Source organism: Mustela nigripes, chromosome X, assembly GCF_022355385.1.
Source record: "Mustela nigripes isolate SB6536 chromosome X, MUSNIG.SB6536, whole genome shotgun sequence".
Classification (NCBI taxonomy): Eukaryota; Metazoa; Chordata; class Mammalia; order Carnivora; family Mustelidae; genus Mustela; species Mustela nigripes.
In genome coordinates, this window is record NC_081575.1 from 114,484,014 (window position 1) to 114,497,719 (window position 13,706).

General features: G+C 43.6%; 1 protein-coding gene across 2 annotated transcripts in view; it reads right to left on the reverse strand.

Annotated features, from left to right (window-relative positions):
* Positions 1-6: 6 nt before the first annotated feature.
* The window catches only part of EGFL6 (EGF like domain multiple 6), a 58,418-nt gene continuing 44,718 nt past the window's right edge, over positions 7-13,706 (reverse strand). Inside the window, exons 8-12 of one of the 2 annotated variants that reach the window (XM_059385356.1) lie at positions 11,388-11,714; positions 10,228-10,305; positions 8,316-8,420; positions 6,023-6,285; positions 7-422 (exon numbers count right to left, since the gene is read on the reverse strand). In XM_059385356.1, the coding sequence (XP_059241339.1) occupies positions 312-422; positions 6,023-6,285; positions 8,316-8,420; positions 10,228-10,305; positions 11,388-11,714 (884 nt within the window). In that variant the 3' untranslated portion in view covers positions 7-311. The remainder of the gene's footprint in view (positions 423-6,022; positions 6,286-8,315; positions 8,421-10,227; positions 10,306-11,387; positions 11,715-13,706) is intronic. The other variant, XM_059385357.1, reaches the window with a different exon arrangement.

The window sequence follows — 13,706 nt, forward strand, 5'->3', positions numbered from 1 at the left end:
TAGAGGTCCATCAATTCATGGAGACAAATCAGATACACTGGAGGATGGGGTGCTGGGGGGAGAGGGGAGGAAAGCTGAGCTTTTTCCACACTTCCACATTTTATAAATTCAGAAATGAATGAGTGGTACTATACTGAAAGGCACCTATTGGCACATCTTCCACAAGAAAGACATCTTACAATAATGTTTCTGTTGGTAGGTTATGATTTTTCATTTTGTTATTTCTACAGTGGGGCGATCTATGATGTTGTATCAGAAAACAGAGAACGGACAAAACATAAAGACAGAAAGACAGAAGACCAGAGTAACATTCAGCCAGTCGCAGATAAAAGGTCATCTGGACACAAGCCTGAGAGCAGCACGACGCCGTCCACTGCAATTTCCCCGCGTTTGTCCTTGCCACGTTCTGCTTCAAAAATGACCTAATAATGGAGAAGATTAAAAAAAATTACTCCAAACCATTCAAGTCAATGATATAATCCAACTATTTAATAGCAATTAAACAGAACTGAACTCGGGGCACCTGGCCAACTCAGTCAGTGGAGCACGAGACTCTTGAACTTGGGTGGTGAGTTTGAGCCCCATGCTGCATAAAGATTACTTAAAAAAAAAAAAAAAAAAAAAAGGGACTGAACTCATCAGCCCCTATGGCGAAGGGACAGGCATTGACATTGCATATATAATAATGTATTTTCCAGATGTCAGTATCTGCACTGAAAGGATTATATTCAGAGAAAACAGGGTCACTGCCACTCCTAAAAGCATCTGCATAGCCTTGAAAAGCTAAGAAAGGTATGGCAGAAGGAGGACAGAGCCTGATGTGGGGCTCGATTCCAGGACCCTGAGATCATGACTTGACCTGAAGGCAGAGGCTTAACCCACTGAGCCACCCAGTAAGTTCTTTTTTTAAGATTTTATTTGACACACAGAGAGAGGGCACAAGTAGGAGTAGTAACCAAGGGAGAGGAAGTGGTAGGCTCCCCACTGAGCAGGGAGCCCAATGTGGGGCTTAATCCTAGGACCCTGGGATCGTAACCTGAGCCAAAGGCAGAAGCTTAACCGACTGAGCCACCCAGGTGCCCCAAGTTGCATAAGTTCTTTATTTATTTTGGATGCTAACACTGTATCAGTTGTAATTTGCAAATATTTTCTCCCACTCAGTAGGTTGTCTTTTAACTTTTCGTTGTTTCTTTTGCTGTGCAGAAGCTTTTTATTCTGATGTAGCCCCAACAGTTTATTTTTTATTTTGTTTTTTGCCTTAGAAGACATCTAGGAAACTGTTGCTGGGACCAATGTCAGAGAAATTACCGCTTTTCTCTCTTCTAGGATTTTTATGTTTTCAGGTCTAACATTTACATCTTTTAATCCAATTCGAGTTTATTTTTGTGTATGGTATAAGAAAGGGGTCTAGTTTAATTTTTACATGTAGCTGTCTAGTTTTTCCAACACCATTTGTTGAAGAGACTGACTTTTCCCCATTGTGTGCTTTTGCCTCTGTAGTAGATAAACTGACCATATAAGTGTGGGTTTATTTCTGGTTCTCTATTCTGTTTCATTGATATATGTGTCTATTTTCTGAACAGTTCCATACTGTTTTGATTACTATAGCTTTGTAGTATATCTTGAAATCTGGGATTATAATACCACCAGCTTTGTTCTTTTTTCTCAAGATTGCTTAGGCTATTGGGGTCTTCTGTGGTTCCATACAAATTTTAAGATTATTTGTTCTTGGGGCGCCTGGGTGGTTCGGTGGGTTAAGCCCCTGCCTTTGGCTCAGGTCATGATCTCAGGGTCCTGGGATCTAGCCCCGCATCAGGCTTTCTGCTCCACGGGGAGCCTGCTTCCCCAACCCCCTCCCCCACCTGCCTCTCTGCCTACTTGTGATCTCTCTCTCTGTCAAATAAATAAAATCTTAAAAATAATTATTTGTGGGGCGCCTGGGTGGCTCAGTGGGTTAAGCCGCTGCCTTCGGCTCAGGTCATGATCTCAGGGTCCTGGGATCGAGTCCCGCATCGGGCTCTCTGCTCAGCAGGGAGCCTGCTTCCTCCTCTCTCTCTCTCTGCCTGCCTCTCTGCCTGCTTGTGATTTCTCTCTGTCAAATAAATAAATAAAATCTTTTAAAAAAATTATTTGTTCTAGTTCTTTGGAAAATGTTGTTGGTATTTTGTTTAGGATTGCATTAAATCTGTAGATTGTTTTGGGTAGTGTGGATATTTTAATATTATTTGTTTTCTAAATCCATGAGAATGGAATATCATTCCATGTGTTTATATCATCTTCCATTTATTTCATCAGTATTTTATAGTTTTCAGAGTACAGTTCTTTCACATCTTTGGTTATGTTTCTTTCTGGTATTTTATTATTTTTGATGCAATTATAAATGGGTCAGTTTTTAAAATTTCTCTTTCTTCTCCCTCGTTATTAGTGTAGAGAAATACAATAGATTTCTGCACATTGATTTTGTATCCTATGAACTCACTGAATTCATTTGTCAGTTTTAATAGATTTTTGATGGAATCTTTCTGGTTTTCTACATGTAGTATCATGTCATCTGCCAATACTGAAAGTTTAACTTCCTCCTTACCAATTTGGATGCCTTTTATTTTTCTTGTCTGATTGCTGTGGCTAGGACTTCCAGTACTATGTTGAATAGAAATGGTGAGAGTGGACATCCTTGTCTTGTTCCCAACTTTAGGGGAAAGGCTCTTCCCCACTGAGGATGATGTTAGCTATGGGTTTCCATATATGGCCTCTATTATGTTGAGGTCTTCTCTCTAAACCTACTGTGTCGAGCATTTTTATCATGAATGGATGTTGTACCTTGTCAAATACATCCATTGAAATTATCCTATGGTTTTTATCCCTTCTCTTTTTGATATGGTGGATCCTGTTGACTGATCTGTGAATACTGAACCACTCTTGCATCATAAATCCCACTTGATCATAGTAAATGATTTTTTTAAGGTATTGTTGGATTCGGTTTGCTAATATTTTATTCAGGATTTTTGCATCTATGTTCATCAGAGATACTGGGCTGAAGTTTTCTTTTTCTTGTGGTATCTTCATCTGGTTTTGGTGTCAGGGCAATGTTGGCCTCATAGAATGGATTTGGATGTCTTCCTTTCTCTTCTATTTTTTTGAAATAGTTTGAGAAGAAGAGGTATTAACTCTTCTTTGAATGTTTGGTAGAATTCACCTGTCGAGCTGTCTGATCCTGGACTTCTGTTTCTTGAGAGATTCTTGACTACTGATTCAATTTCATCATGGGTAATCAGTTTCTTCCAATGGTTGTCTGAGGTTATCTATGGACACTAGATTCTTAGCAACAAGACTCCAGTCCTAGTAAAGATTTCTGTGTCCTGGCCAGACATGGAAGTTGGTGAAGAGATGGGTGACTTTACGTACTGGATGGGTACAAAGACTATCCATGGCCCCCAGGATCAAGTGAAAATGTGCTGCCTTCTCTTAATATCCGGGCTGCTTTTAGCCCTTCAGGAGTGCAGGGCCCCCTAGGGAGGGGCACCCTCCCTCAAGCCTGCGTGAGCAAAGAGCCGAGATCGAATCCCATCCCGCTCCCCCCTTATTCAGCATCCCCATCCTCCAGTATGCCCCAGGAAGGATGCCCTTCATACTGGAAGAGTTCAGGGCATAGGTGCCTGCGTCAGAGCCTGGCTGGGCACAAGTGTCCCTCTTGACAGAGCAGTGTTGTGTTACAGTGTCCCTGCTGGCTGGGCTCTTTGGCAGCATATTTGCAAAAATGTGTACTTAAAAAAAAAAAAAAACCCACTGTTTTGACGGCACATGCTACTACCCGCCCCCAAGCTACCGTGTTCTACTGAGAAAGCATTTCTCAGTATAAAAATTCGGTCATGGAGTCATGAATGCTATGTGGAGGCGTATTTCAATTCTCCAACAGGATGTCGACTATGCATAGCACAGCCCAGTGTCACAGTCCCCAAACCACATTATAGCCACAGCTATGTAAATATGTGGGTTGGGTTTGTGTCGATGCAAATATGTTGCATAAACTAGAACCAATGTGTGCATCAGCACTAAACAAGCATGGGAAAGAGGGAAAGAATGGTGAGAAAATTCACCTATATCCCAACGTGTATTTTATCTATAGTCAGATCTCAGGACGTATTTTAAATAAGATGCTCTGCTTCAGTGGGACGCATAGATAAAAAGATATTGAATATAACGTCTGACCCTAGACCCCAGGTTTCCTACTACTGTGTATCAAAAAACAAGGATTTTCCTTATATTTATGAATCATTCCTCTTTCACAAGCGAAGTGTCAATGGAATCCCGATTCATGGATCCACTAAACGCTCTTCTTCTGCAAACCCTTAGTTGGTACTCAGCTGTTCATGTATCTCCTTCTAGCTTCCACCCTACCTCTTCCCTTCTCACATCAACCGAGCCTTACACAAGGGTCCACAGTGGCTGCCTCCCAAGCTCTATTCCCTTCCTTCCTCATGTCTCTGTAGGGTGGCCTCCTGCTCCCCTCCAGTCAAGCCCTGCAAGGGGCACCAGCCACCTCCTGAGAGTCTAACCTGATAGACACTTGTCATTTTTACCCTATGTTCTTCCTGTTTCAACTCACTGACCAACCTCCTCTTGCATGCTGTTCCCATTTCCTTTCTTAAACCCACTGGACAGTAAAGGATTGGTCCGTGAGGTCTGGGTTGTCTAAATTGTCTAAACCCTGAACATTCTAAAGAAAGGTTCGGCTCTTGACTGGTTCCTGGGAGATAACCTCTAAGTCCTTGGAATATCTTGTCCCTTAAGAGTGTTTTTGGGGGTGCCTGGGTGGCTCAGTTGTTAAGCATCTGCCTTTGGCTTGGGTCATGATCCCAGAATCTTGGGATCGAGCCCCGCACTGGGCTCCCTGCTCTGCCAGGAGCCTGCTTCTCCCTCTCCCACTCCGTCTGCTTGTGTTCCCTCTCTGTCTGTCAAATAAATAAATAAATAAAATCTTAAAAAAGAAAAAAAAGTGCTTTTGCCCATGCCAGATAATGTACGCTAACAATGTGACTTCTAGCGGGGGCCCTGGGTCACAAAGAAAAAAATCTGACCTTTGGAGAGGCTGGAGACTGAGTAACAAAGGTCAGCTGTGCAGGCTGTCACGTGGGCAGACTGACCCCCAACAAAAACTCAGTACACCAAGGCTTGGGTGAGCTTTGCTGGTGGGCCACATTTTGAGAGTGTTGTCACACACACTGCTGAGAGAACCAAGGGCTGTGCGTACAATTCTCCCGAAGGAGGAATACCACCAGCTTGTGCCCGCGCTCTCCTGGACTCTGCCTTAAGCACCTTTTCCATCTGCTGACTTTATTTCACTGTAATAAACTGTAATCATGAATACAGCAGGTTCTCTGAATTCTGTGAGTCCTTCTAGGGAACCACAGAACCTGAATGGTCCTGGGACCCCAGACAACAGCCACAATCTCAGTTTAATCTAAAAAACATTTTAAAAATGACCTTCTAGGGCGCCTGGGTGGCTGAGTCGGTTGGGTGCCTGTCTTCGGCTCAGGTCATGGACTCGGGGTTCTGGGATCGAGTCCTACATCAGGTTTCCTGCTCAGCGGGGAGCCTGCTTCTCCCTCTCCCTCTATCTCTTACCCCAGCGTTCTCTCTGATCAATAAATAAAATCTTAGCTAAGAAATGACCTTCTAGCTTCCATTCATTGGGGTGAGTGCTGGGCACTGAATAAATGAGCAAAGACATTCTTTTACGTATTAAGGATTTTGCAGGATGGAGTGAGAGGCTGCCGGGGAGGAGCCGGACCTCCAGACAGATCTTGTCACTAGGGCACGCGATGCGCATGCGCCTGACAAGCCAGCAGGGCTGACCCAGTCTTGCCCATTTTGCTCCAGAATGCAAACTCTTGTAACTGTAAGGAAAAAGTTTTATCTTTGTGGCCCCAGTGCCTAGGTACTTGAGTGTTTTGCTTTGTTTGCTGGATCATGGAAAAACAACCTTAGTATCTCATTTCACACTGGCTTTCTTTCCACTTACACTCTTGGTAGTGGCGATCCCTTGATACAACGGAACCGTCCCAGTCTTCCACCTCTCGTCCTCACTTCCGGTCTCCTCCCAGGCCAGGATATTGTTACTGTCTTTCACAAACACTCGAAGCTTCCCGACTTTTTCTCCGGCCAGCCGGTAATCGAAGAGCAAACAGAAGTTGCTTTGGGGCTGCAGGTCTCGGAGGAGGAGTTTCAAGCGGCCGATATCCCTCCGGCCCGCCACGGCCGGAACTGCCATATAGTAGCCAACAGCTGCCAGAGGAAAAGCACCCAGTTAATGGAGCCATTGAATAGGGTCTGCCTATAGTGTCTAAACAGCATAGAAAAGGAATGATAACGGGAATTAAAAATTTTAAAACCCGTTAAAAAAAAAAAAAAAAAAAAAAAGAACATGAATGATACTGTCCTCGAGGGGAAGCTGCAATCCTTTTCATTTCAAACACAGGAACAAAGTTCACATGCGAAAATGGCGCGTAGGGATCACAAAGATGAAATCCTTCATGGTACAGAAAAGGAAACAGGGTCAGAGAAACTGAGGAATTTGTCTGCATTCACAAAGTGTGGTGGTAGCAGATACGCAGTAGGAATCTAATGAAACAGTCTTTTAGCACTGCAGGTAATTTGCAGCTGATGGAGAACTTGTGTTCCAGAACTTTCCACCTTGGTTGCAGGAATGTACGTTCCCCCAGAGTCAATGATATGTATGACGGCCAGCTCATTAGGTAGTGTGGCATTTAATCCACAACATACATGAATTTGTCCCAATGGTTTCACGGAGCTCAACCTCTTGTAGTATACCAGTCTGAGTTCTGATTAGGATGACAGGAGCACATCTATTTCTACAATCCATCTCCGAAGGATCTCTCAACCCGCGGTAGCAGTCATGGCTCATCTCTGATACTCGGGTCGTGGCTTTGATGAACCTGGGCAAAAATTCTCAGAGAATGGGATCTCACAGAATGGGTCCCACAGAATGGGGTCTCACAGAATGGGGTCTCCATGAAAAGAAGGAATTCCTGCGGAAGCCAGGACTGTCCAGTCTTCTCTCCCAGCTGGCCAAGTTGCCAGATTCAGCAACTAAAGATAAGCACACTCAGGAGAGGCTGCATTTCAGTTAAGGAGCATGTCTGAGATGCACTGAAAAATATTTCTTGCTTATCTGAAATGTAGGCATCGTGCATTTACCTAGCCCCTCTGCCAGTGACACCCTCTCTTCGGTGACCCACTGTGGCAGATTTCCCCTTCTCTCTCAGCTAAAGCCCATGTTGACCTGTCCTTGAGATTTCATCCTTCTAAAAGTGCTGATTCATCCTGTGTTTCTTCTATTTAACTATGTAGGGAAAGGCAAGCCCACTTAGAGATCTGACGGGGACACAGGAGGGAGGAAAGTACGTTTTGAGTGACACAAAGGCTGAGAACTTTGGGGCCATTTGCGAATTGTCTTTGTAAACAGGGGACTTCCCATTGTTCTCTCTAACACATTGTTAGCCTCAGGAGACAGGGATTCCATTTATGCTCCAAATGGGAGCTGCCAGCCAAATGCTCTACCCAAGGGAAAAGATAGGGGCCATCAGTAGAGTTCAATCAACTGGAAAGGGCTGGGATGCCACAGCTCAGAGCTGAAGTTGAGAAAGATCCAAGTGGCTGGCAAGAAATCTGTAAGCAATTGCTCCTTATGGTATTGATACTTTGAGGGGTGACTCTGCTAAAACTTCAGGTATAGGTAAAGGTCATATTTCCTTTCCAGATTTTTCCCACGAAAAGCAAAAACAGAAGCTACAGCACACCATTAGCTGGCAAACTGGGGAAAAGGAACAATTTCTTTTTATCTTTCCCACAATACTCTTAAAATGCACATGAACTTGGGGCTCCTGGCTGGCCCAGTTGGTAGAGTATGCAACTCTGGACCTTGGGGTCAGGAGTTTGAGCCCCACATTGGCATAGAGATTACTTTAAAAAAATAGTTCTCCTTTAAAAATCTTAAAAAAAAAAAAAAGTACATGAATTCCAGTATCTCTTTCTCTCAGCAGCAGAAACTACTATGGAAGAGTTTTGCTAGAACATCCTGGGTGTGGGTGGGTGGGGGTAGGAGGGATAAGGCAGAGTATATATGCTGAACCAACTTAGCCACTCATCAGGGGAGATTTCAGGAAGGTCTAAAAGTTTCCAAACACGGACAAACAACCCTGACCTAAGGAGAGATAAAAGTAATAACCCTACATCACTGGAGAGCCTTCTTTACCTGTGTCCTACCACAGAGCACAAGAGTAAAATCTAAATACCATTATCTCGGTCAGCAGGATTCCAGTCAAAGTCATCCTCTATATCCTGTTTCCAGTCACAGACCCCATGGTCAAAGCTGCAGTCAACTGAGATATTTAAATCTGCTAAGAAAAAGGGTATATTTCATAATCATTAAGAGTATTAGAAACATGTCTAACATCTTGAGCTTGGGAAGGCCACGCCACGTTTTCACTTGCTGTCGAGCACTGAGCTAAGCTACTCCATGGTGCTGCTGCCTTGGTAGCCATTTTGTTTGGCCAAACAGCCTACAGGAGTCTAAAACTGACCTTTGCCCCTCTTGCCAGTGCAAGCCCTAGGGGCAGCCTGCTGAGTCACAAGGAAATATAAGTTTTTGAGAGGACTTCCCAACAGTTCTTGTGATCAACAGTCCGCCCTGTCTCCCAGGGCCATCCTCTTAGGGGACCCTAAGGGTGAACTCCTTTGATAAGACTCCCTTGGAGCTCAACAAGATCCTGATCTTTCTGGTTTGAACTGACCAATCCAGCTTCAGCCTGGGAACCCCAAAGCACTCCATACATGAACGCTAATAAGGGCATGTGCCCCAGGTCCTGTCTTTCTTTAAGCACCCTGCCTCGACTTCCCCGTGTGGCCCTTGACATATGCCATGATCCTCCAGGGCCTGTGACTAATACATTTCTCCATTTAAATTTCCCTAGTGGCCTTTTATTGAACCATCTGGCATTCGGGGGTTCTACTTAACAAATATTAATTTAAAAAAGTCACCACAACTGCATGGAACACAGATCATGGCAAATGAAATGGTCTTAAGGACAGTGTCAAATCAGATACTCTGTTTCAGTTTAAATCTGTGCGGTCCTTCTGGACAAATTGTTGTGATCTTAAAAAAAAAAAAAAAAGAGGGGCGGTGCCTGGGTGACTCAGTGGGTTAAAGCCTCTGTTTTCAGCTCAGGTCATGATCTCAGGGTCCTGGGATCAAGCCCTGCATTGGGCTCTCTGCTCAGCGGGGAGCCTGCTTCCTCCTCTCTCTCTGTCCGCCTCTCTGCCTACTTGTGATCTCTCTCTGCCAAATAAATAAATAAAAATCTTAAAAAAAAAAAAGACTCCTGGTAGCCATGTTCTTCGCAATTTAACTTTGTAGCACCGTTCCCAATGCTTAAGTCTGGCTCAGCCTCGTGACTTGCCTTGGCTTACGGAATATGGAAGCGATGCTGAGCCAGTCCTAGACCTCAAAAGGCTTGAGTGCTTCCACTCGCTTCCTTGGAACCTTGCCACTGCTTCACAAGAACAAGCTTGGCTGGCCTACTGGAGGATGAGACACCACCTGGAGCAGAGGTGAGTCAGCCATGGTATCCCAGTTGAGGCCCCAGGCATGCAAGAGGCACAGCTAAGATCCGCCAAGTCACTGAGTCAGCCCACGCTGACTGCAGACATGGGTAAGCCCCACCCCGGCCAGCTCAGATCAGCAGAACTACCCACCTGATCCAGACTCCTAAGCAAAAATAAATTTCTATCACTGTAGGCCACTGAGAGTCTGTGGTTGTTTGTTGCGCAGCACTACTGTGGCAATGGGTAAGGGATACTGGTGCTTGGGCCCGGAATGTGGTACTTTTCATGTTGTGGGCCCTCAGGTGTTGAAGTTAAAGCAACTGAGTCATTTTCTTCCATCTTCAAATATAAAACTATCTGCCTCGACCCATCACTGTAGGTGTCAGGCAGGAGGGGTGGAGAGAAAACAGCCTTCCTGTATTGTCACCACGGGTACTAATCACATAAAGGTCTACTATTTTCATACTTGCACCGTGTGTGAGGATGTTCTGATTCTTCCCTCGGGTGTTTAGGAATGGAGCAGTGATTCATACCTCATCGTACAAAGACATTAAAGGACATGCGACATTGTCAAAGAGCAGACGCTTGGGAAAAAGTATTTACCTTTGTGTTCGAGTCTGGATGTAAGTTTTCCATCGACCAGAACCAGACCCAATCCACCTGCTTCATTCACCTTAGGGGCTAATAAAGAACACTTGGTAAGTTAAGAAAAACCCTGAACCCTCATACGCTAAGAAGGAAATGAATGGATGACCGAATAAGACTCTTCTCATGTATTCTAATTATAGAATATGTTAGAGCAGAGTTTCCTTAACATTCCCAAAGCATTCACATTGGTTTCACTTCCCTTTTCTATAACATCATTTTCCAAAGATATCCTAAGCATCTACACTAGTAACATGCCCCTTCTCAGCAGGGTTTGGAAATATACATTATTGAGATTTTCACTCTATTAGAGGCGATAATGTCATTGGTATGGTAGCTCTTGGATAGGTGTGCCTGGGTCTACTTTTCATTTGGTTAAATCTAACAGCCATGGAGCCAAGGACACACAAGGCAAAAAACAGGCAGCAACAAACACCTGGCGAGAAAGAAATGCAAAGTCTCAGCCTGGGAATGTGTGTGCACGCACGTGCATGCAGTGGTTGGTTATCTAGAAACTGCCCTGGAGGGCCTGAGACTCCTGGTGGGGTCCCACAGAGCAACCAGTGAGAAGGGCAGAGTCATCCAGTTCATAGGGAAACGTAAGCTCATCTACAGAATGTTTCTCCCTATAACTGTCATTTGGGCCTTTAGATTATAGCCACGCCACTGCGATAGGACCCTTGCAATGGGCGGGCTGATTCAAAGTGCCTTCAAGAAGTGAAAAGGCAGAGCTTGGGAGATCTGCTTGGATCTGGGGTCTCTCTGGTTTGGGGGTGCACTGTGTGGACAGCCAGGTAGCCAGACAACTATGCTTGTAGAGTAAGCAAGTGTGCTTGGTGGGGGGCAGAAAGAGAATCTGCATCGAATAGGAACCCACCCCCCACCCTACCCCTGAAAGGGGAAAAGACCGATCCTCTCGTTTCCCACAGCAGCAAATTTGATTTGGGATTTGCTGAAGATATTGCTATCCAGAGCTTACAGAGAACCCTGCTTCTTAAGGATCAGCATGGAACCTAATTTTACTTCAGGCACAAAGCTGTCTTTTCTTCTTTCACTTGCCAGGAGAAGTCACAACTCATTTTTCATACAATGTGTAAAATAACAAAAATGTTACTCACAGAACACATCTCCTCGAAGGCTTTGCTCCCATTCTATGTGGTTCTTCAGGGCTTTCTCATTTTTTTCCTCATCCTCAAGTCCCTCTTTCTTTCTCCCGTCCTTCTGTTTTTTTCCTCCATTAGAGTTCCTAGCTCTGGAAACAGTCTCTTCAGAGTTGAGGGGTCGCAAGTTAACCTTAGGGGCAGGAGTTCCAGAAGGTTCTGTGATGACATTTTTAATTTTTACCTTCTTTTTCATGCTGTTTTTGTGAGCCAGCAATTTCTTGATTCTGTCTTTGATGGTACCAGGTGCTCTGAGGACTTCCTTCACAGAATTTTCAGGGATAACTAAAATAAACAATCAAGGTGGGACATTTCACATTGGCTATTAATTGGGTCCCTCACAAAAAATGTAACATTTAAAGTGTGGTAAATGAATGTTTCCAGAATTAACCCATATGAGGCTCTACCTCTTGATGTTTCTGAAGTAGGCTCCATGCCCACCATGGGGCTTGAACTCAACGACCCTGAGATCAAGAGTTGCATGGTTTATCAACTGAGCCAGCCAAGTGCCCCATTAGTACTTGATATTCTAGAAGAACTATTTTTGCATCTATTTAAAGCAGTTCCAATGTTATGGTAGTATCTTAGCTACCTTTCTTTAGGAGACATGCTTTTGTTTTGTTTCAGAAGTTACTGCAGTGAAATAAATACTTTCTCCTCTCAAGGTGGGCTACAGATTCCACAGTGATGGGTTTTCCAGGTCCTCTACTCTTTCTGCATTCATACTGATGTTCTTCAAAGCTGGTGTTCGGGCAACCTATTGATTTGTCTAAATTTGATGTTCTAAGATTACAGTGATAGCGATAGCTTGAACCATATAAACTTCCAGTAATGGACCATTTATAACCTCTAAAAGTGGTGATTTATGGTTCAATGTATAGAGACCCAATTTTTCTTCTCTGTTCTCTCTCCCCATTTGAATCTCTTCACTTCAATCAACTACTATCTAAAACTAAATAATTTTATTTATTGAATATTTAGAGAGGCTTCTGTATCTACTATCTTACACTCATTTTTTATTTCTCACTAGTAAATTAAGTTGCTTTTAGAAATGCACTTCTAAAAAGTATAAAGTAGGGCACCTGGGTGGCTCAGTCAGTTAAGCGTCTGTGTTCAGCTCAGGTCATGATCCTGGGGTCCTGGGATCAAGCTCAGTGGGAACCCTGCTTCTCCCTCTTCCACTCCCCCTGCCTGTGTTCCCTCTCTTGCTCTATCAAATAAGTAAATAAAATTCTAATATATATATATATGACATATATTTAAAATATGAATAAAATAAAAATTAAAAAAATATATATACAATCTCAACACTTCCAGGTTGATTCCTCTTACTGCCCCCCCCAACCAATGTCCCGGGTGGGGGCAGAATATGTTTGTGTGGAAGAACACAAGAGGTAGAATGGTCATTTAGCCCAATACCTCTGTTCTGTAGATGACACAACTGGGTGATGCTGAGTCACTTGCCTAAAGTCACTCAGCTACCATGGGCAAAGTTAGAATTGGAGGGTCAAGAAGATGAGTGACTCCTTTTCCAGGTTTATTCCTGTTTCAGCGTTATGGATTACTTTTTTCTAGACTGGTTCAAATTCCTTGAGATCTAAGGTCCGAAGATACATGCCCCTTTTCCAGGGATCTACTCATGATAATTAAGAATACCTAACCGATATTAAAAAAAAAAAAAAAGGTAATTTTGTTTTTAAAGATTTTACTTATTTATTTGACAGAGATAGAGCACAAGGGGGGGGGGGGGGAGCAGCAGGCAAAGGGAGAGGGAGAAGCAGACTCCCCACTGAGCAGGAAGCCTAACGTGGGGCTCCACCCCAGGACTCTGGGATCATGACCTGAGCTGAAGGCAGATGCCTAACCAACTGAGTCACCCAGGTACTCCCAAAAAGTTAATTTTTAAAGAACTAAAAGCAGTGATCTCTAAAATCAGATATATTGTCCTTTTATAAAATACCTTAGCATGTGCCAGTCTAAGACTAGGCAAAAAAGGGTCTGATAACTAGCCTGAACCAATTCACTCAATGCTACTACTTTGACATAATTTAGAGGAAAATGAAATAAGTGAGTAGGCATTAAGTTCAGTTTCTATAAAGAATTCTAGAAAAAGAAACTGGATTGGGATTTTATTAGAATATCTGTCTTAGAAATCTTCTAATCTCTTCTTTCACCCAGTTCCTTGTCCACCATTTGGCTGATTCGATCTGTACCAAAGAATAGAAGAATAAATGAGAAGTAGTCTACAATATTTGGGATAATCAAAAGAAGGAGGAA